General features: G+C 40.7%; 1 protein-coding gene across 1 annotated transcript; it reads right to left on the bottom strand.

The window, feature by feature from the left end:
- Positions 1-592: 592 nt before the first annotated feature.
- Positions 593-1,227, bottom strand: LOC145029812 (zinc finger BED domain-containing protein RICESLEEPER 1-like). Its single transcript, XM_078978268.1, has 2 exons — positions 1,098-1,227; positions 593-1,002 (listed from the first exon to the last, which is right to left on the bottom strand). Exons 1-2 carry the CDS (start codon positions 1,225-1,227, stop codon positions 593-595), a joined length of 540 nt encoding a protein of 179 aa, XP_078834394.1.
- Between the last annotated feature and the right edge of the window lie 21,254 nt (positions 1,228-22,481).

Raw genomic sequence — 22,481 nt, 5'->3', positions numbered from 1 at the left:
TTTGCGACTAGTCATTTTCATCCATTGAATTATCAAGCATTTTATTCAACCAAGAGTATCATTATATAACAATTTATCATATCATCTATATGTATGCTTGTGCAAAACAGCACCAACGAATAATTATTTTCAATAAATTATTTATTTTGAAAACATGTAATGTTACTATGAATAAGTAGCGAAAGACAATGAATGACTATTTTTCAACAAATAGTTTCATAAATGGCTATTTTTCCGCAAATAGTTTCATGAACTATTTTTTGGCGAATAATTTGGTTATGATAGTTTTGTCTTTTAGTTAATATTTTCATTGGTGTTCTTTTTACCCCATTTGTATTTTGCATTTACTTGGATGTGTGTTTAAAATCTATTGATCAAAGTAGGGGTGAGCATTTGGATCGGACCAGACCGGCTCTTGGACCGGACCGGTTAGGGAGAAAATCGTGGACCATGGACCGGACCGGATGCATCGTGTCCGTGTCCGTGTCCGGGTCCAGGTTTTCCGGTTTTTGGACACGTTTGGATCGGTACCACCGCTGTCAAATCGTTCCAAGTAGGTCATAAATAAATTTTCCATCCTATTCTCAACCTCTCAGACCATTTGACGTGCTTTTATGTCTATGCTCGCGGGGGTCAATGATGGTTCCATGTACCCGATCATTTTTTTAAAAGCATGTAACAAAAAAGGTGATTTGGTGGTAGGATCAAGTAAAACCGCAAAGTACATAAAATCATTCATCTTGTTGTATGCACCCCAATACTTTTCGTATTTCGTCCTCATATCTTTTACCATATCGAGAAACATTGGTTTGGTTGACCACTTTCTTAGATGTATGTCCACATCTAAGACTTCCCTGATAAAAAGATTTACCAAAGGTTTTGATGTAGCCGAAACAAGCTCTGTTTTTGTTTTGAATTTTTCAAAGAATTTCACCATTTCGGTTACAACTTCAAAGTCATAATTTTCCGGTACTCTACCGAGATCCCTTTCATATGATTTATCTGTCAAAGATACATAAACAAACAAAATTATAGTCTAAACAAAATCTTAATAATTTTGCTGAAAAGATGATATATAACTTAAAAATAAATATTACCTCTTATGCCAAATTCCGTAAATGCCTCTCGTAACTCATATGCGGACTTCAATAACTCGAAAGTCGAGTTCCATCGGGTAGGAGTGTCACCACATAGAAACTTCTTCGTTTGTAAGCCACAATCTTTCATCGCCTTCTTGAACTTGTTTATTCTTTGTGGTGACAATCTAATGTACCGTACCGCATTTTGGATACACTCAACATGATAGTTTTGGTATTTTAGTCCATCCTTTACGATAAGGTTTAAAATGTGAGCCATTCACCTAACTTGGAAATGCTTTCCACCCTCGTAAAGATTGGGCAACTTTGAAACGACCCAAAAACACGACCCAAAAATTTTCGTTTTTCCATATAATCAAAACCATAATATAAGTATCATAACATAAAACATACGCGATGTATCCCCAAAACATAATAAAATATTGTGCGGAAAACTGTATCATACTACATCAATCCAAAACATCAAGAGACATCCCCAGGATAAAAGCTATGCTGTGGTGTGTGCGATGCTATCACCCCGAGCTCTTCCCTATGCTTGCGGAAGTACCTGAAACCAAACTGAAACTGTAAGCACGAAGCTTAGTGAGCTCCCCCAAACTACCACATACCATACAATAACACATAAACACATATTGGGCCTTGCCCACTGCATCGGGCCGAAGCCCGGAACTGCATCGGACGGGAGTCCGGAACTGTCTGGGACCTTGTCCCCTGCATCGGACCGAAGTTCGGAACTAACTGCATCGGACCGAAGTCCGGAACTGACTGGGACCTTGTCCCCTGCATCGGACCGAAGTCCGGAACTAACTGCATCGGACCGAAGTCCGGAACTGACTGACTGAACATGGCATAGCATAACACATCAACTAGCATAACACATATACGACATGCTACATCGGGCCGTGGCCCGGAACACATAATACTTAACACATAAAACATAGCACACAAATCCTGTTCGAACCACGAAGGCATCAAACATACTAACTACTGCATCGGACCTAGATCCGGAAACTACTGCTAACTGAACGGGCCGACATTGTGGCCTTAGACCCGTTCCTACTGGAAGGAAACTCACCTCGTAAGCTGGCTGCTGAGTGTGTGGCTCGGAAAGCTAACGGCGGCTGCTCCTGAATCTCCTCGGCTACAAGTCCATAAACACACTCAATCAAATACTAAACACTGCGCTTGGGGTAAAATGACTCTTTTACCCTTGGTCAAAGTCAATTATCTTTTGGGCTGACTCGCCGAGTTGGGCCACCCAACTCGCCGAGTCCTACTCTCACTTTTCACTTTTACTCACTGCTACTCGTCGAGTCTGGCATCGACTCGACGAGTACCCTCTTGATCCAAGAACTCAGACAATCTTCATCCGACTCGCCGAGTCGTATGAACAGACTCGACGAGTTGTTCTTGATCCCAAGAAGATTGCCTTGGACTCGCCGAGTTGATGAACAACTCGCCGAGTCCCTCCATCACTGAGTTCACCCTCAACTCGCTGAGTCCACTCTCTAACTCACCTCGTCCACTCGACACTGATAAAACTGAAGAACTCGGGACTCGCGACCCAACTCGTCGAGTCGTTCTTCCGACTCGCCGAGTTGCCGCCATGCAACTGATTTTTACTCGATTTTGTTTGAATCCAATGCATACCATTGATAGATCTGAGTCCAATAAGCTGTTTTACCACGTAAAGTTTCCAACTTTACGTGCACAACCTCATGAATAAGGGAAATAAGGCTAAAAGATGCATAAAATGGGTAGATCTATGGTTATCATGCAATATAACTCCAAAAAGACAGTAGATATGGGCTCTACAACACCCCAACATTCAGATCCATAGATATTCCGACTTAATAAGACGTTCATGCAAGTGTAAGGCTTGGAACAAGCATCAACTAGCTCTTAGGAGAGCTCTAATGGAAGTTTAAAGCATATAACAAGATGGAACTCCGAAAATACCTCAATTAACTCTGATTTGGCCTTGGATCTTTGCACTACAACACTTCTCCTTGCTTCTTCCTTCTTCTCCTTCTTCACACCTTCACAAAATGGCACCAAAACACATATAAGCTTGTCACAACTAGAAATTTTGTGTCATATAAGCTATATACTCAAGTAAAGGTTGAATCAAAAATTTTAAAGCATGTTTGATGCCTATTATGTAACATCAAAATTTCAATCAAATACATCATACAAGTACTACACATAGTCGTCAAACAATTGGAAACCCTAGAAGTTCTTGTTAAATCCATTTTTGGACTAGAACTTCCTTATTGGACCTAAGTGGACCAATAAGCTTCCAATTTGACTATTATGGGCTTAGAACCCTTAAATGGGCTCTAATTGGACCCACATTCATTTATTTCAATATTATGGGCCATATTGGGCCTAGAATGAAATAAATTGAAAGTTTTGATCCATGATTAACCTAATCTAGCTTATTAAAACATAAAAATCACAATTTTATTTTATAGGCCAATAAATACCTAAGACTAACTCTAATATTGGGATTAGGAGCAAAAAGCCCAAATTTTCCTTTTTTCCTTCCATGTTTTCGGCCCAAAACAAACCCAAGGAAGGTGGAAGAGTTGACTTACCATTGCCACCTCATTTTTATCTTTTGGACATCCATGCAACATATCACATATACCCATGCATACATCACCTCAAAGTCACTCTTCTTCTCCTCTCTCACTCACTCTCGGCCGAACAACACCCACACACACACACATCTCTCACAAACTCTCTCTAGATCACTCAAGGCTTCTTTCTTCTTCTCCATCCAAAATCTCGAGATTTAGGAAGCATTCAAGGAAGTTCTTCCACAAAAATCATCATCTAAGGTAAGGTTTTGCTTGGATCTATGACTTGTATTCCTTGTTTTATCAAAAATCTCTTCCTAATCCATGCAAAAATCGTGATCTTGCACTCTAGAAAACCCCATAAACTCGAAAACTTCATCAAGGAGTGCAAAGGCCAAAAATCACTTCATTTCTTCCATTCTTTCTTCAAAAACCGAATCAACACCCAAGGTGAGTTTCATACCCCCTTATTTTCGGTTTTTATAAGTTTTTGTGGGGGAGAATACAAGCAAAGGTGTAGATCCATCATTATGTCTATGTTGTGGTTGATTTCTATGCTTATATGTATGTTTTGTATGATTTTGATGCTAGATCTAGTGATGAAATACTAAAAACCGAGATATATATTTTATTCTAGCATAAAATATACTATTACATGCAAAGTATACTAAGAAAAATAGCCAAATGGCTTGACAACACTTATTTTGGGCTAAAAACTCATTTTTTTGACATAAAATGTTAAAAATACAAAGTTGAAGGGTCTAAAATGAAATATTTCGAAATCTGATGGGTGAGATGAGTCAAAACAGTTTACATAATGCATTTTCTGAAAATGTACTATTTGGAGGGTTAAAAACATAAATTCCAAGCTTATTGGGCTAAATATGACATTTTCGGCCCAATGAGGCCCAATATGCGAAAATTTCTAATTTGGAGGACCAAAACTGCATTTTTCTGTAAAACAGTGGACTATAAGTGTTCCATGTACTTTTCAAAGGTTTAAAATGCTTTTCAAATTTAAAAAGGACCAAAGTTGCAAAAATTTTCCAAATTGGGCCAAAAACGTAAAAATTGCGAAAAAGAGGGATTATAACCGAGAAAACTGCAATTTCAAGGACTTAAGCTGTTTCTATGAAAAATATGCTGGAAAATACTTATTTCAATAATTTTTGGTGTTAAAATGTCAAGAAAATTGATTTAAGGACCAAACCGGAAAGTTTTTTTTAAATAAAGGGGTGAAATGGGTAAATTTTACAAATAAGGAGGGACTGAAAACAGAAAATTCTCAAGGCTAGTTCAATACATGCAATTTGACCAAATGATGGTACCACGCCTATCGACGAAATACAATACATTACAATACCAAAAGTCGTTGTCAAACGAATTGGTTCGGTCTCGAACCAATAACAATCCGAAACTACTAACACGACGAAACTATGACATTACGACATTACGATTCATAACTAATAACGATTGGGAAGTCACTATACATGCGAGTGTGCACAGACGTCTACGCACCATCTTTGGGGCCCAAAAGTGTAAAATCTTGTTTGTTGAGCCTAGCTAACCCAATGACCTGATCTTAAGGCCCGAAGACCTCTCTCTCTTACGAAGTGTTGGGTTTTACCGATCCGACATAACGTAAAAGGACTTTCAATGGCAAACATGCTGCTGGTCCCCAAGGGTCCTTCAGTGCTGCTAGTAAAGTCTGTAACTCACAATTGCGGGTTGGGCTTCGGGCCCTTCGCAATTGCAATGGTCTTGAACGACGCGGGGAAATACCGAGGGTTTCGCACCTTCTCTTCTTCCCTCCGGTCGTGGGACTACACAAGTCCGGGAGGATTGAGTGGTGTGAAGAATTACGAGTGACGCCTAAGGGATCGCTTGTAAGGTTGTCGATTGGACGTTTTCATTAACGCACGTCACAACACTTCACCACCCACTGTATTCTCAATGCCTCCGGAGCTCAACGGTTTCCTCTAACGCAACGAAACAACGGTTCACAAACTAAGTAAAACAAAGTGATAGGAAAACGTCGGGTTTTCCTAGGGTTTTCAACAAGTACAATTACGAATTACCGGTCGAATTTCACAACTCTTACACTTACATCTATAGAATTCAAACAAGCATACTCATGGATCATCACATATTTTTACACTATTCTATTTTTAGAAAATATCGGATTTTCTGGTGGTTTTCAAAATGATACAAACATTGGATTTCAAACATTACTTATGAACTCGCCAACATTTCATATGTTGACGTTTTTCAAAATACTTGTATTCTCAGGTAACAGATAAGGTGAAGGATGATTTGTACTCTATGACGTTTTGCTGTGGTTTAAGTAGTATCAAACAGTTATTTTTTTTAGAATGTAATGTTTTGAACAATGTAATGAATGTAACGTTACCAGTTGTATCATTCCAAATGTTGGTGATGTATAATGTTATGTTTCATGTATATGCATTGTGATGGTATTCAATGAGTCACAACAGCCCCCGGACGTTTCCGTCGTCTGGTTCGGGGGTGTGACAGGTTGGTATCAGAGCTTTGTTTATAGTGAACTAGCATATCTAGCCACACATGGATATGCAACTATAAACCAAAAAGAGGAACTAACATAACTCTGAACAAAACAAGTAAATAAAACACCCTTGTTTGCACTAGGAATAGGAACATAACGCCGAACCAAACAAAAATAATACTAGTGTCTCGGTTAATTCGGGAACTGTTCTTAGTGATACCAAGGAGTGAATGCAGCCTGATCAACTACATTCTCTCCAAAGTAAAACTAACACACGTCCTGATGAGATCGGGATTTCTAGGGAATCTAAAACTATACCCCTACCACCGAAAAGAGAACGTCTGTTTAGCTTGTGCCATAGCGTTAGAATCATAGGAAAGTGATAGCTTATTCGTATACTTTCTCCCAGTCTTCATGGAGGGAGAATCGCTCCCCAGAAGCCGTGATTACCGACTTACGGCAACAACTGTTCGCCATGGAATCACGAGCCGTGCAAGCAGAGCTTGAGAGGGATGAGGTCATTGTAGACATGACAGAGATGGCGCAGCTGTTGGCTCAGCACTTTGGCATATGATTTCACCGTTATAGTAGGACGCAACTCATCGCGGTTAGGGATAGACTTATCATAGTAGGTCGTTAGGAAATATGCTATGTACCCTGACTCTATGTTTAAGTGACTACACTACTCATAGAGTCGTTATGCTGTCGAACTAGTATCACTCATGTATGCTCCTACGAGCAAATTTTCATGTATCAAATGCGGATAATATTAATAAATTTTTACGTGTTTTATTACGATATTGCAAATTGCTATGTGTTGAGATATTATTATTGATTGGTCAATGGTAGTAGTGTTTAAGTTCGTACCATGCACCTAGTCAGTAGGATCACGACCTCACCGAAACCACATACCCTCAACATCTTTCCGTTTTGTCACAGAAAGATGCCTCTCCGACCTACTCACAGAAACCCAGGACCAACCCCACCTGAAGTTGACTCAGCCGCCTTCCAGGCAGCTGTATCTGCAGCAGTCACTGCAGCGATTGCGCAAATTCAACAAGGGAACAATGGAGGAGTCAATGGGCAAGGAGCCGGAAGTTCAAACAATGGAATGAATCAAGGACCCACCAAGACATGTACCTACAAGGACTTCACAAACGCCAAACCACGAACTTTTAATGGCACTGGAGGAGTGATCACTCTGAAGCGATGGATCGAAAAGGTGGAGTCGGTATTCGAGATATGCGACTGCCCTGAGCACATGAAGGTGAAGTTCGCAGCCTGCACTTTTGTGGATCAAGCACTCACCTGGTGGAACGGACATGTAGAATCCATGACACTCCCTGTAGCCAACTCTATGCCGTGGATGGAGATGAAAGAAATGTTAATGGCAGAGTACTGCCCACGAGGCGAAATACAGAAGATGGAACAAGAGCTATGGAACCTCACTGTGCAGAACGCGAATATCGATGCCTACATATCGAGATTTAGCGAACTATCTCTGCTGTGCCCGGGTATGATCACCTCGGAAGGAAAGAAGATTGAGCGATTCATCTGGGGACTCACATCACCAATTCAAGGGAATGTGATAGCGGCAAACCCCGAAACATTTGACAGTGCAAAGAGACTGGCAAAAAGGTTGTATGACCATAACAACAAAAAGGGAGAGAAGCCAGTGGAGGCTGAGAAGACGAAGGAAGGAGATGGCAAGAGGGGAAAAAACAATAAGAGGAAGGGGCGCCAAGGTCCCGACACCTCCAAGAAGCAGCAGACAGTGGCGGTTAATGCTGTTACCACATCGGTTCCAACCGCACCACATGCTCCAACCTCAGCCACTTCAAATACTTCCAAACCTTATTCCGGTAATCTTCCCAAATGCAACAAGTGCGGTTTCCATCACTATGGAGAATGCAAGGATTTTCAGTGCACCATTTGCAACCGAAGGGGTCACACCGCAAAGTACTGCAAGGCTTACCCGTCCCATAACCAAAATCAGGGAATCAACAACAACAACCCTCGCAACAACAACAACGCCCATGCCAGCGGCAATAGCGCAGGGCCTAGCTACAACTGCTTCAGATGCGGGAAGACTGGACACATCCGCCGAGACTGTCCCAACAACAACAATTTAAGAAATGGAGGAACAGGAAGGATGTTGACCATGGGTCAGAGTGAGGCTATTCAAGACCCTTCTGTTGTTATCGGTACGTTTCTCTTAAACCACGCATATGCATGCATCTTATTTGACACCGGAGCGGAGCGAAGTTTCGTAAGCAATAAATTTAAGCACTTATTAAAACAACTTCCCCAAAAGCTAAATGAAGCCTATACGGTGGAAATGGCCAATAGGAAAATCGAATCCACTGGGGAAATCTACACCGGATGTACCCTAACTCTTAATCAACACGTTTTTCGAATAGACCTAATGCTAGTGTCAATTAGGAGCTTCGATGTGATCATCGGCATGGACTGGTTAAGCCCCCACCATGCCGAAATTATGTGTCATGAGAAGGCCGTCCGTCTTCGCCTTCCAAATCACGAAACCCTAGTAATTTACGGAGACAAATCTAGCATGAACCTTCGCCTCGTTTCGTGTATCAAAGCACAAAAATATCTACGAAGGAACAATCTGGCGTTCCTGGCTCACGTGGTGGACAAAACCAAGGAGGAGATTAATGTTCGAGACATTCTCGTAGTATGTGAATTTCCGGACGTGTTTCCTGAAGATCTTCCGGGAGTACCCCCAGAGAGACAGGTTGAATTTCGAATCGACCTTATTCCAGGAGCAACTCCTCTTGCTAAATCACCCTACCGGTTGGCTCCTGCCGAGATGCAGGAATTATCTAGCCAACTCAGCGAACTTTTGGATAAGGGATTTATTCGACCTAGTTACTCGCCATGGGGAGCTCCGGTGCTCTTTGTCAAAAAGAAAGACGGATCTTTTAGAATGTGTATCAATTACAGAGAGTTAAATAAACTCACAATCAAGAACCGCTACCCACTCCCACGAATCGATGACCTATTTGACCAGCTCCAAGGAGCTAGTTATTTTTCTAAAATAGATCTACGGTCCGGATACCACCAACTCAAAGTCCGGGAAGAGGATATTCCAAAAACCGCTTTCCGAACTCGCTACGGACATTATGAATTTGTCGTAATGCCCTTCGGTCTAACGAATGCCCCTGCCGCATTTATGGACCTAATGAATCGAATCTGCCGACCGTTCCTCGACAACTTTGTCATTGTTTTCATCGATGACATCCTCGTCTATTCTAGAAGCAAGGAAGAGCATGGCCAACATCTTCGACAAGTCTTAGAAACTCTACGATCAGAAAAACTTTACGCCAAACTCTCCAAGTGTGAGTTCTGGCTGCGGAGCGTGAACTTCCTAGGTCATGTAGTCAGCCAAGATGGAATCCATGTGGATCCCTCTAAGGTCAAAGCTGTAGAAGGATGGGCAATCCCGACAACGCCCACGGAAATTCGTCAATTCTTGGGATTAGCAGGCTACTATAGGAGGTTCATTCAAAACTTCTCTAAGATCGCCAAGCCACTTACCTTGCTTACGCAAAAGGGCGTACCATTCAAATGGACAGACAAACAAGAGATCGCGTTTCGAACCTTGAAACAAGCTCTCTGTAGCGCACCTGTACTATCTCTGCCTGAAGGAACGGAAGATTTTGTAGTCTACTGCGACGCGTCAAATCAGGGTTTAGGTTGCGTTCTCATGCAACGTGGGAGAGTGATAGCCTATGCATCCCGCCAGCTAAAGACGCATGAAGTAAACTACACGACCCATGACCTAGAGTTGGGAGCTGTAGTCTTTGCCCTAAAAATTTGGAGGCATTACCTTTACGGTACAAAGTGCACCATCTTCACGGATCACAAGAGTCTCCAACACATCTTAAACCAAAAGGAGTTAAACATGAGGCAACGAAGATGGGTTGAGTTGCTAAATGATTATGAGTGTGAGATTAAGTACCACCCAGGCAAGGCCAACGTGGTAGCTGATGCATTAAGTCAGAAGGAGTACTCTAATCGTTGTACGAAAACTCTCTCGATAACCATTCAATCACACCTGGCCACTCAAATTGCAGTAGCCCAGTCAGAGGCCATGAAGACAGAAAATAGAGCAAGCGAAGTATTGCGCGGAATGGAAAAGAACCTGGAGGCAAAGGAGAATGGAGTATACTATTTCATGAACTGTATTTGGGTCCCTAAATTTGGAGGGTTTAGAGATGTTGTCATGAAGGAAGCCCACAAGACGCGATACTCCATTCATCCCGGTTCCGATAAGATGTATTTGGATATTAAGCAACACTATTGGTGGCCTAACATGAAGGCGGAAATCGCGACCTACGTCAGTAAGTGCCTTACGTGCGCCAAAGTAAAAGTGGAATACCAAAAACCCTCAGGATTGTTACAGCTGATGGGTTTTGAGCATTCTAACACTTCCTAAGTGTACATGCAACCCTAATAACCTTGGATCTATGTTTGTCTAATTTGTCATGCAAAGTTGAATTCCAAGGTTATATCCTATCTAGCATACATGGGGAACAATTTTAACATAAAGTATAGATAGAATAACTTACCTTGTTGTTGCTTGTGTTCCTTGAAACCTTGTGAGCCTAGCACCTCAAGTGGTGATGCCTCAAATGCTTCACACAACACCAAATGCTCTTGGAAGAACTTATGAGAGTATACTCACTTCTTCAAATCGGCTAAGCCCTCTATTTCTTTGTTGCAACCGATTTTGGTGGAGATTATGCTTCTTATATAGTGTTGACACATCTAGGGTTAAACCCTAATGTATCATGACTCTTCATTTCCATGACCCATGGGTTTGTAACTCCCATGGAGCATCCATGGAGCATCCTATGGGTGGAACCCAACTTGATGATCCATGGAGCCTTTTAGCCCACTATACAAGATATGGATGATTTACTTAATCAACCCATATATTTAATTAGTTATCTTTTGATCACTTAATTAATTCTAAATTAATTCTTGATCAAACTAATCAAATAATATTATTAATATATTAGAACTTATAATATATTAATAATCTCCAAGCGTTATTTCTCTCATTTAGTTTATCCAATTGCATGGTGCCATGCAACCCAAATGGACCATGCCGGGTCGGGTCAAGTACATACCAGAAATAGTTATGGACTTAGACACCTTATCCAACAGTCTCCCACTTGGATAAGTCTAGTAACTATTACTGCAAGTATGACTTCAGGAACCGATCGGCAATCGTAGCTCTTTACAAGGTTTCTCGAAACTTGAGAAGACGATGGTACGCCATTTAAGATAAGTGATCATATAATCCTCTGTTCTAGATATCAGTCGGACAAATACATGGAACAATGTCTTACTTATTGTCCAACATTTGTTTCCCGATTTCCGATTTGTTTGACAAAGAACTTTATTGAACACATCAATCTAGTTCTGACCGGGCCCGGTACATAGGTCAAAACAAAATCATCGAGGGGCCCAGATATCAGCTTCTAATCCAAGAAGGAACAGATAAACTTCGACTCATATGTTTGTTCTACTACTCATTGAATTACACATAAGAGCACGATTTTATAACATCGAGTTACCAATGCGTTTTTCGTACAATCAATGCATAACCAACTTGTAAGTAACAAATCATATCTCTAGGTTTAAAGACTTATATGATATTACCGTCTCACGCGATCACTCGAGATAGAATTCCATGAAGTGATTCCAGTGAGCGTGGGTTGAGTCCAATGCTCAGAACTTATGAGCACTCATGATTGTTGTAGCCTTGTCCCAGACCTCTACAATCAAACATGACAATCTTGATTCATACCTACTTCCGACATATGACCGACTGTGGAGGTTTGAATAATATGTTATACCAAACAAAATTATTCTGGAAGTCAAAACATGCAAAAGAAATATAGTAAACGATCGACAAGAGATAGCAACACTTTACTCATAAATAAAACACTTTTATTCATCATCAAATGTCAATTACACTTTACAAATTTCGAGATTATCTAACTACTAAATCTAATATCATCCTTCAGCCCTATGCTCCGAGCATGCTGGAGATGCTTAACCCGAGTCAGTCCCTTCGTGAGGGGATCTGCTGGGTTCTCATCCGATGATACCCTCTTTGCCACGAGGAGTCCTTCTTCGATCCGATGTCTGATGAAATGATATTTTCTGTCAATGTGTCTGGATCTCCCGTGATCCCTTGGTTCCTTGGCTAAGGCAACAGCACTTTCACTATCACAGAAAATTTCCATCGGCTCTTTAATAGCTGGTACAACTCCAAGGTCTCCAATGAAGTTCCTCAGCCATAACGCCTCCTTTGCTGCTTCGCTAGCTGCAATATACTCTGATTCACAAGTAGAATCAGCCACTGTCTCTTGCTTGGAACTCTTCCAAGAAATTGCTCCTCCATTTAGGGTAAAGACCCAGCCCGACTGAGAGCGGAAGTTATCCCTATCAGTTTGGAAGCTAGCATCACTATACCCTACAACTCTCAAGTCATCACTCCCACCGAGGGTAAGGACCCAGTCCTTAGTCCTTCGCAGGTACTTGAGAATACTCTTTACCGCAGTCCAGTGTGCCTTGCCAGGATTCCCCTGAAACCTGCTAACCATGCTCAAGGCAAAGGCTACATCAGGTCGAGTACACGTCATAACATACATGATTGAACCTACAGCCGAAGCATAAGGTAATCGACTCATTTCTGCTATCTCAGCCTCAGTGCTAGGGCTTTGTGTCTTACTCAGCTTGGCGCTACTCTGGATAGGCACCTCTCCTTTCTTGGAGTCTTGCATTCTGAATCTCTTCAGAATCTTCTCCAAGTAGGTACTTTGACTAAGTCCAATTAGTCTTTTACTCCGATCTCTCAAGATTCTTATCCCCAAAATATAAGCAGCTTCACCAAGGTCCTTCATAGCGAAACACTTTCCAAGCTAGGACTTTACTTCCTGCAAGGTTGGAATGTCGTTTCCTATGAGTAGTATGTCATCCACATACAATACCAAAAAGCTAACTATACTCCCACTAGCCTTGACATATACACAAGACTCATCTTCACTCCTAGAAAAGCCAAATTCCTTGACCTTTTCATCAAAGCAAAGATTCCATCTGCGAGGTGCTTGCTTTAATCCATAAATGGATTTCTCAAGCTTACACACTCTATTAGGGTACTCGTTACTGACAAAACCCTCTGGCTGACTCATGTAAACATCTTCAGCCACCTTTCCATTAAGGAAAGCGGTTTTGACATCCATTTGCCAAATTTCATAGTCATGAAATGCGGCTATGGCTAACAGAACCCGAATAGACTTAATCTTGGCTACCGGAGAAAAGGTCTCATCATAGTCCACTCCAGGAATTTGAGAGAAACCCTTTGCAACCAGTCTAGCCTTATAAGTGTGTACTTTACCATCCATGTCGGTCTTCTTCTTGAAGACCCATTTGCACCCTACAGTCTTTCGACCTGGTACATTCTCAACCAAGTTCCAAACTTGATTGTCATACATGGATTGTATCTCGCTATCCATAGCCTCTTTCCATTTGGCAGACTCGGGGCCCGCCATGGCTTCCTCGTAGCTGTTAGGGTCATCTTGACTTACTAGTGTCTCATCACTAATAAGTGTCTCACCTTCTGCAGTAATATGGAATCCATAGTAATGCTCAGGTGCACTCCTAACTCTCGTGGAACGCCTCAGAGGTATAGATTCGTCAATTGGCTCAACAGGAGTTTCCTCCTCAAGTTGAGGGCTAGAGTTTGAAGTTCCTTCACCACTTGACTCTTGAATTTCTTCAAGATCAACTTGCCTCCCACTGTCTCCTTGGCTTATAAACTCTCTTTCTCGAAAGACTCCTCTTCTTGCTACAAAGACCACATTGTCACTAGGTCTGTAGAAGAGGTAACCAAAGGAATACTGTGGGTAGTCGATGAAAATACACCTCTCGCTTCGGGGTTCGAGCTTATCATGAGTCTCGCGTCTCACGAAGGCCTCGCAGCCCCAAATCTTGATGTGGTCTAGTTTAGGTACTTTACCAGTCCACATCTCGTGAGGAGTTTTGGCAACTTTCTTTGTAGGGACTAGATTAAGGATATGGGCGGCAGTCTCTAAGGCGTACCCCCAGAATGAGATTGGTAGCGAAGCTCAACTCATCATGGAACGAACCATGTCCAACAAGGTTCGATTACGCCTCTCAGCCACACCATTCAACTGCGGTGTCCTGGGAGGTGTCAATTGTGAGACAATCCCACACTCCTTTAGATAGTCGAGGAACTCTGAACTAAGATACTCACCACCTCGATCGGATCGAAGCATCTTAATGTTCCTGCCCAATTGATTCTCGACTTCCTGTTTAAATTCCTTAAACTTCTCGAAAGTCTCTGACTTATGCTTGATTAAGTAGACATATCCATATCTACTGTAATCATCGGTAAAAGTCAAATAATAACGATTAGCATCTCTTGTGGCATGTTTGAATGGTCCACACACATCCGTATGTATAAGGTCCAACAAACCTTCACCCCTTTCACATGAGCCTGTGAAGGGTGACTTTGTCATTTTTCCAAGTAAGCATGATTCGCAACTATCATTTGACTTTAGGTCAAACGACTCCAAGACTCCAGCCTTTTGGAGTTGGCCTATGCGTTTCTTGCTTATATGTCCAAGACGACAATGCCATAACGATGCTTTATCCAAGTTATTATTATTAGAATCAATACACAAAACATTATTTCCTAAGTTATCTACAATAGATACAGCTTCATACACACCATCACAAGGTAATGCTTTAAAATAAAGTACATTATTAAAGAAAGCATTAATCGAACCAACTTCATTATCAAACGAAAAGGTGAAACCTTGTTTGTACAATGCATGAAAGGAAATAATATTTCTTGCCATTTCTGGCGAATAACAACATTTATTCAAATCTAAATTTAACCCACTACTTAGCGATAAAGTATAAACTCCAATCTTGGTGATAGGTGTAACTTTCCTATTCCCCATGATTAAGTTTATTCTTCCTTGCTCCACATTCTCACTTCTTCCTAGTCCCTGCAAGTCACAACAAATATGAATACCGCAACCTGTATCAAGGGCCCAAGATTTCGAATGGGGTGAGTTATTAGAAATGATAGTGTAAATACCTGCATGGTTGGGTTTGACTTTCCCATCCTTTACATCTTGCTGGTACTTTGGGCAGTTCCGCTTCCAATGAGCTTTTTCATGGCAATAGAAGCATTCAGCCTCTTTTGGGTCAGAAGAAGGAGTAATGAAACCTTTCTTGGTTCCACTTGAAGAAGAGCCATCAAGGGTCCGAGCCTTGGTACCCTTTGAAGATCTCTTTCTCTTCCTCCCTCGACTCTGCCCGATTGCCAAGACCGGAGTTGTTTCTGGAGTAGGAGTGATAGCAACCGACTTCCCCTTAAGACCTGTTTCTGCGGTCTTGAGAAGTCCCTGAAGTTTGCTGAGGGTGACCTCTTCCTTGTTCATGTGATATGTCATGCGGAATTGATCATAGCACGATGGTAAGGAGTGCAAAATGATATCTATTGCAAGCTCCTCAGGGAAGTTCACATTTAGCTTCAGCAACCGATCCACATACCTTTGCATTTTCTGCATGTGGCTCGTGACGGACTCTCCGTCCTTCATCATGGTCGTTATCATGGAGCAGATGACTTCGTACCTCTCTTGTCGTGCACTTTGATGGTATCTTTCCATCAAATCTTGGTGCATTTCATAAGGGTAGAAGTCTTCATAAGACTTTTGGAGTTCAGCTGTCATGGTGGCTAACATGATGCAAGCCACCTTGGTTGCATCTCTTTCATGAGTATGAAAGTCAGCGATCTCCTGGGGAGTTGCAGTGGACTCGTCAATTTCCTTAAGCTCCTTGTCAAGGACATATTCTTTGTCCTCGTAGCGAGTAATCATCCTGATGTTTCTGATCCACTTATTGAAGTTGGATCCATCAAAGGTGACTTTCCCACACAGACTCATAAGAGTTAAGGAGCCATTAGGATTCGAGCCAGAAGCATTGTTTGAAGACATCTGAAAAGAAGAACAAGTTTAGTTTAGATTTAAGAGAGTCCTTAATAAAACACCCAAATGTAATATTAAGGCTAGGATCCAATCACAATATAATATAACTTAGAAGAGGTATGCCGTAATCTAAGCTATACCATATTTGAAAGGTAGGTGAATGATGATTCACCAATTTCCACCACGAAAACCGAAATATTAAATATTTAGTTTTTATTGGTTTTAGAAATTCCTAGATTCTTTGAGATCCAATGAACTTTTCAAAGGCATGTTTCAATCTCGGGAGTGCCCTCCAGGTTTTGTGACTGGGATGCCGAGGATCACAAAACGAGGTGTGAAGTAACCATGCAAATCACTTGGTACCCTTAAAGTTTATCACTCAATCGATGTGCCGGTAAACCACACACGCTCCACCGATACTATAACAAACCTTAGGTCACCCTTTACCTACCTTGTTAAGTCCAAGTTAGTGTGCCGGTTAACCACACACGCTCCACCAACGACTCAGACAAAGTGTAAAGTGTAATTTCATGGATTAGCACCTTATTCACATTTTTCCTAAAGTAACTAAGATTGGGAATTTAATAAACATTTAGTTACTTTATATATTCATCATACTTTGAATGAGAATTTATAAGTCCTTGTCTTACCCGTTCGGCTAACGACCCTCCACCAGTCAAGCAAGCGGTGGGTGAGAATATACACCCATTAAGTCACCATTTTATAGGCAACAACCTTATACCCACCTTATAGACCGGCTTCGTGAATGAGGCGTACTAGCGGTAAGACGACTTGTTCTTATACATATATATATATATATAATTATTAAATTATCATAATATAAGTATAAGGGTTGAATTTTAACTTTTAAAATTCTAGGGGTTGGAACTAAAGTTTTAACTTAACTTTACTTGTTCCAAAACTTGAGGGCAAGTTTTGTAACTTTCAAAACTTTTCATTTCTTGTAACTTATGAGTTTAATAGAGTCATAAAATGAAGACTCTTCATTTTTATAACTCTTGTGTTTTCTTAATGGTTTTTAACTCAAGTGACTCTTGGTTTTCCATAACTTAAGGATAAGTTATGGACTCCATTAAAACACATTATGATCAAGAATTAAACTACCAAATAGGTTACAAATAATTCCTATGATCATCTAAAACATCATAAGAACAAGAACATGAATATGAACATAATCAAAAATTACATAAAACTTTGTAATTTTGATAACTAGTTGTTGTAAATGAATTAGCAAAACATTACACCACCAAAAACAAGTTTATATTAACTAAAACAGTTTAGGGTAATGTTTCTAATTCATTTTCCAGCAACTGAATCGAAATTCTGCACTCATTCGACCCTACTCGCCGAGTGCATGAACATGACTCGCCGAGTTGGTTGAAGATACACATGGACTCGGCGAGTCCCCCCTATGGACTCGGCGAGTCCGATCGCAGACAACAAATTTTCGATTCTGTTTTCAACTTTTAAGAACAAATAAGAACAAACAAGCCTAGGCTCTGATACCACTGATGGGTTTTGAGCATTCTAACACTTCCTAAGTGTACATGCAACCCTAATAACCTTGGATCTATGTTTGTCTAATTTGTCATGCAAAGTTGAATTCCAAGGTTATATCCTATCTAGCATACATGGGGAACAATTTTAACATAAAGTATAGATAGAATAACTTACCTTGTTGTTGCTTGTGTTCCTTGAAACCTTGTGAGCCTAGCACCTCAAGTGGTGATGCCTCAAATGCTTCACACAACACCAAATGCTCTTGGAAGAACTTATGAGAGTATACTCACTTCTTCAAATTGGCTAAGCCCTCTATTTCTTTGTTGCAACCGATTTTGGTGGAGATTATGCTTCTTATATAGTGTTGACACATCTAGGGTTAAACCCTAATGTATCATGACTCTTCATTTCCATGACCCATGGGTTTGTAACTCCCATGGAGCATCCTATGGGTGGAACCCAACTTGATGATCCATGGAGCCTTTTAGCCCACTATACAAGATATGGATGATTTACTTAATCAACCCATATATTTAATTAGTTATCTTTTGATCACTTAATTAATTCTAAATTAATTCTTGATCAAACTAATCAAATAATATTATTAATATATTAGAACTTATAATATATTAATAATCTCCAAGCGTTATTTCTCTCATTTAGTTTATCCAATTGCATGGTGCCATGCAACCCAAATGGACCATGCCGGGTCGGGTCAAGTACATACCAGAAATAGTTATGGACTTAGACACCTTATCCAACAACAGCAACCGGCAATCCCTGAGTGGAAATGGGAGGGGATTTCTATGGATTTCATGACCAAGCTACCCAAAACGTCGGATGGATTAGACACTATATGGGTAATAATCGACCGACTAACGAAATCTGCCCATTTCCTGCCAATTAAAGAATCATACAAGATGGAGAGATTGACGCGTTTATACATTCGAGAGATCGTGAGACTCCACGGAATACCAACATCTATCATCTCGGATAGGGACAGTAGGTTCACGTCCCGATTTTGGCAATCACTCCATAAGGCGATGGGAACAAACCTCGATATGAGCACCGCTTATCATCCACAAACGGATGGTCAAAGCGAGCGAACCATCCAAACGCTCGAAGATATGCTCCGCGCATGCGTGATAGACTTTGGAAAGACTTGGGATACCCACCTACCCTTAATCGAGTTCTCATACAACAATAGTTACCATTCGAGCATCAAGGTGGCTCCTTTCGAAGCACTGTACGGGCGTAAATGTAGATCACCACTATGTTGGGCTGAAGTAGGTGACACCCAGCTAGCAAAAACCCATACGTCGGACAAAACACTAACAGGACCGGAGATCATCCGTGAAACCACGGAAAAGATCGTTCAAACCAGAGCTCGACTGCAAGCATCGCGTGACCGACAAAAGAGCTACGCTGACAAACGGCGGAAGCCCTTAGAATTTCAGGTCGGTAACCGAGTACTGTTAAAAGTCTCGCCCTGGAAAGGGGTTATACGTTTCGGAAAACGGGGAAAGCTGAACCCGCGATACATTAGACCTTTCGAAATCGTCGCCCGAATTGGTCCAGTAGCATACAGACTGCAACTACCCGCAGAGCTAAACGGTGTACACCCCGTGTTTCACGTCTCTAATCTGAAGAAGTGTCTCTCAGATGAAACACTCGTCATTCCTCTTGACGAAATCGAAATCAATGAGAAACTCCTGTTCGTTGAGGAACCAATTGAAATCATGGACAGGGAGGTGAAGCGTACTAAGCAGAGTCGCATCCCGATCGTGAAAGTACGGTGGAACGCAAAGCGTGGGCCAGAATTCACTTGGGAACGCGAAGACCAAATGAAGCAAAAGTACCCTCACCTATTCTAGCTTTCTCAAATCTAGCTTTCAAACAGAATTTCGGGACGAAATTCCCTCTAACGGGGGGATGATGTCACAACTAGAAATTTTGTGTCATCTAAGCTATATACTCAAGTAAAGGTTGAATCAAAAATTTTAAAGCATGTTTGATGCCTATTATGTAACATCAAAATTTCAATCAAATACATCATACAAGTACTACACATAGTCGTCAAACAATTGGAAACCCTAGAAGTTCTTGTTAAATCCATTTTTGGACTAGAACTTCCTTATTGGACCTAAGTGGACCAATAAGCTTCCAATTTGACTATTATGGGCTTAGAACCCTTAAATGGGCTCTAATTGGACCCACATTCATTTATTTCAATATTATGGGCCATATTGGGCCTAGAATGAAATAAATTGAAAGTTTTGATCCATGATTAACCCAATCTAGCTTATTAAAACATAAAAATCACAATTTTATTTTATAGGCCAATAAATACCTAAGACTAACTCTAATATTGGGCTTAGGAGCAAAAAACCCAAATTTTCCTTTTTTCCTTCCATGTTTTCGGCCCAAAACAAACCCAAGGAAGGTGGAAGAGTTGACTTACCATTGCCACCTTATTTTTATCTTTTGGATATCCATGCAACATATCACATATACCCATGCATACATCACCTCAAAGTCACTCTTCTTCTCCTCTCTCACTCACTCTCGGCCGAACAACACCCACACACACACACATCTCTCACAAACTCTCTCTAGATCACTCAAGGCTTCTTTCTTCTTCTCCATCCAAAATCTCGAGATTTAGGAAGCATTCAAGGAAGTTCTTCCACAAAAATCATCATCTAAGGTAAGTTTTTGCTTGGATCTATGACTTGTATTCCTTGTTTTATCAAAAATCTCTTCCTAATCCATGCAAAAATCGTGATCTTGCACTCTAGAAAACCCCATAAACTCGAAAACTTCATCAAGGAGTGCAAAGGCCAAAAATCACTTCATTTCTTCCATTCTTTCTTCAAAAACCGAATCAACACCCAAGGTGAGTTTCATACCCCCTTATTTTCGGTTTTTATAAGTTTTTGTGGGGGAGAATACAAGCAAAGGTGTAGATCCATCATTATGTGTATGTTGTGGTTGATTTCTATGCTTATATGTATGTTTTGTATGATTTTGATGCTAGATCTAGTGATGAAATACTAAAAACCAAGATATATATTTTATTCTAGCATAAAATATACTATTACATGCAAAGTATACTAAGAAAAATAGCCAAATGGCTTGACAACACTTATTTTGGGCTAAAAACTCATTTTTTTGACATAAAATGTTAAAAATACAAAGTTGAAGGGTCTAAAATGAAATATTTCGAAATCTGATGGGTGAGATGAGTCAAAACAGTTTACATAATGCATTTTCTGAAAATGTACTATTTGGAGGGTTAAAAACATAAATTCCAAGCTTATTGGGCTAAATATGACATTTTCGGCCCAATGAGGCCCAATATGCGAAATTTTCTAATTTGGAGGACCAAAACTGCATTTTTCTGTAAAACAGTGGACTATAAGTGTTCCGTGTACTTTTCAAAGGTTTAAAATGCTTTTCAAATTTAAAAAGGACCAAAGTTGCAAAAATTTTCCAAATTGGGCCAAAAATGTAAAAATTGCGAAAAAGAGGGGTTATAACCGAGAAAACTGCAATTTCAAGGACTTAAGCTGTTTCTATGAAAAATATGCTGGAAAATACTTATTTCAATAATTTTTGGTGTTAAAATGTCAAGAAAATTGATTTAAGGACCAAACCGGAAAGTTTTTTTAAATAAAGGGGTGAAAAGGGTAAATTTTACAAATAAGGAGGGACTGAAAACAGAAAATTCTCAAGGCTAGTTCAATACATGCAATTTGACCAAATGATGGTACCACGCCTATCGACGAAATACAATACATTACAATACCAAAAGTCGTTGTCAAACGAATTGGTTCGGTCTCGAACCAATAACAATCCGAAACTACTAACACGACGACACTATGACATTACGACATTACGATTCATAACTAATAACGATTGGGAAGTCACTATACATGCGAGTGTGCACAGACGTCTACGCACCATCTTTGGGGCCCAAAAGTGTAAAATCTTGTTTGTTGAGCCTAGCTAGCCCAATGACCTGATCTTAAGGCCCGAAGACCTCTCTCTCTTACGAAGTGTTGGGTTTTACCGATCCGACATAACGTAAAAGGACTTTCAATGGCAAACATGCTGCTGGTCCCCAAGGGTCCTTCAGTGCTGCTAGTAAAGTCTGTAACTCACGATTGCGGGTTGGGCTTCGGGCCCTTCGCAATTGCAATGGTCTTGAACGACGCGGGGAAATACTGAGGGTTTCGCACCTTCTCTTCTTCCCTCCGGTCGTGGGACTACACAAGTCTGGGAGGATTGAGTGGTGTGAAGAATTACGAGTGACGCCTAAGGGATCGCTTGTAAGGTTGTCGATTGGACGTTTTCATTAACGCACGTCACAACACTTCACCACCCATTGTATTCTCAATGCCTCCGGAGCTCAACAGTTTCCTCTAACGCAACGAAACAATGGTACACAAACTAAGTAAAACAAAGTGATAGGAAAACGTCGGGTTTTCCTAGGGTTTTCAACAAGTACAATTACGAATTACCGGTCGAATTTCACAACTCTTACACTTACATCTATAGAATTCAAACAAGCATACTCATGGATCATCACATATTTTTACACTATTCTATTTTTAGAAAATATCGGATTTTCTGGTGGTTTTCAAAACGATACAAACATTGGATTTCAAACATTACTTATGAACTCACCAACATTTCA

Source organism: Lactuca saligna, chromosome 2 (assembly GCF_052625555.1).
Source record: "Lactuca saligna cultivar CGN05327 chromosome 2, ASM5262555v1, whole genome shotgun sequence".
NCBI classification, from domain to species: domain Eukaryota; kingdom Viridiplantae; phylum Streptophyta; class Magnoliopsida; order Asterales; family Asteraceae; genus Lactuca; species Lactuca saligna.
The sequence above is the reverse complement of the archived record's forward strand: the minus strand, read 5'-3'. Positions and strand labels throughout refer to the sequence as shown.

Excerpts from the sequence above, each read along its gene's own strand:
- LOC145029812 (XM_078978268.1), bottom strand. The coding sequence starts at position 1,227 with ATGAAAGATTGTGGCTTACAAACGAAGAAGTTTCTATGTGGTGACACT. Across the intron at positions 1,003-1,097 it reads TACGGAATTTGGCATAAGAG|ATAAATCATATGAAAGGGAT; the intron begins GTAATATTTATT and ends TATCTTTGACAG.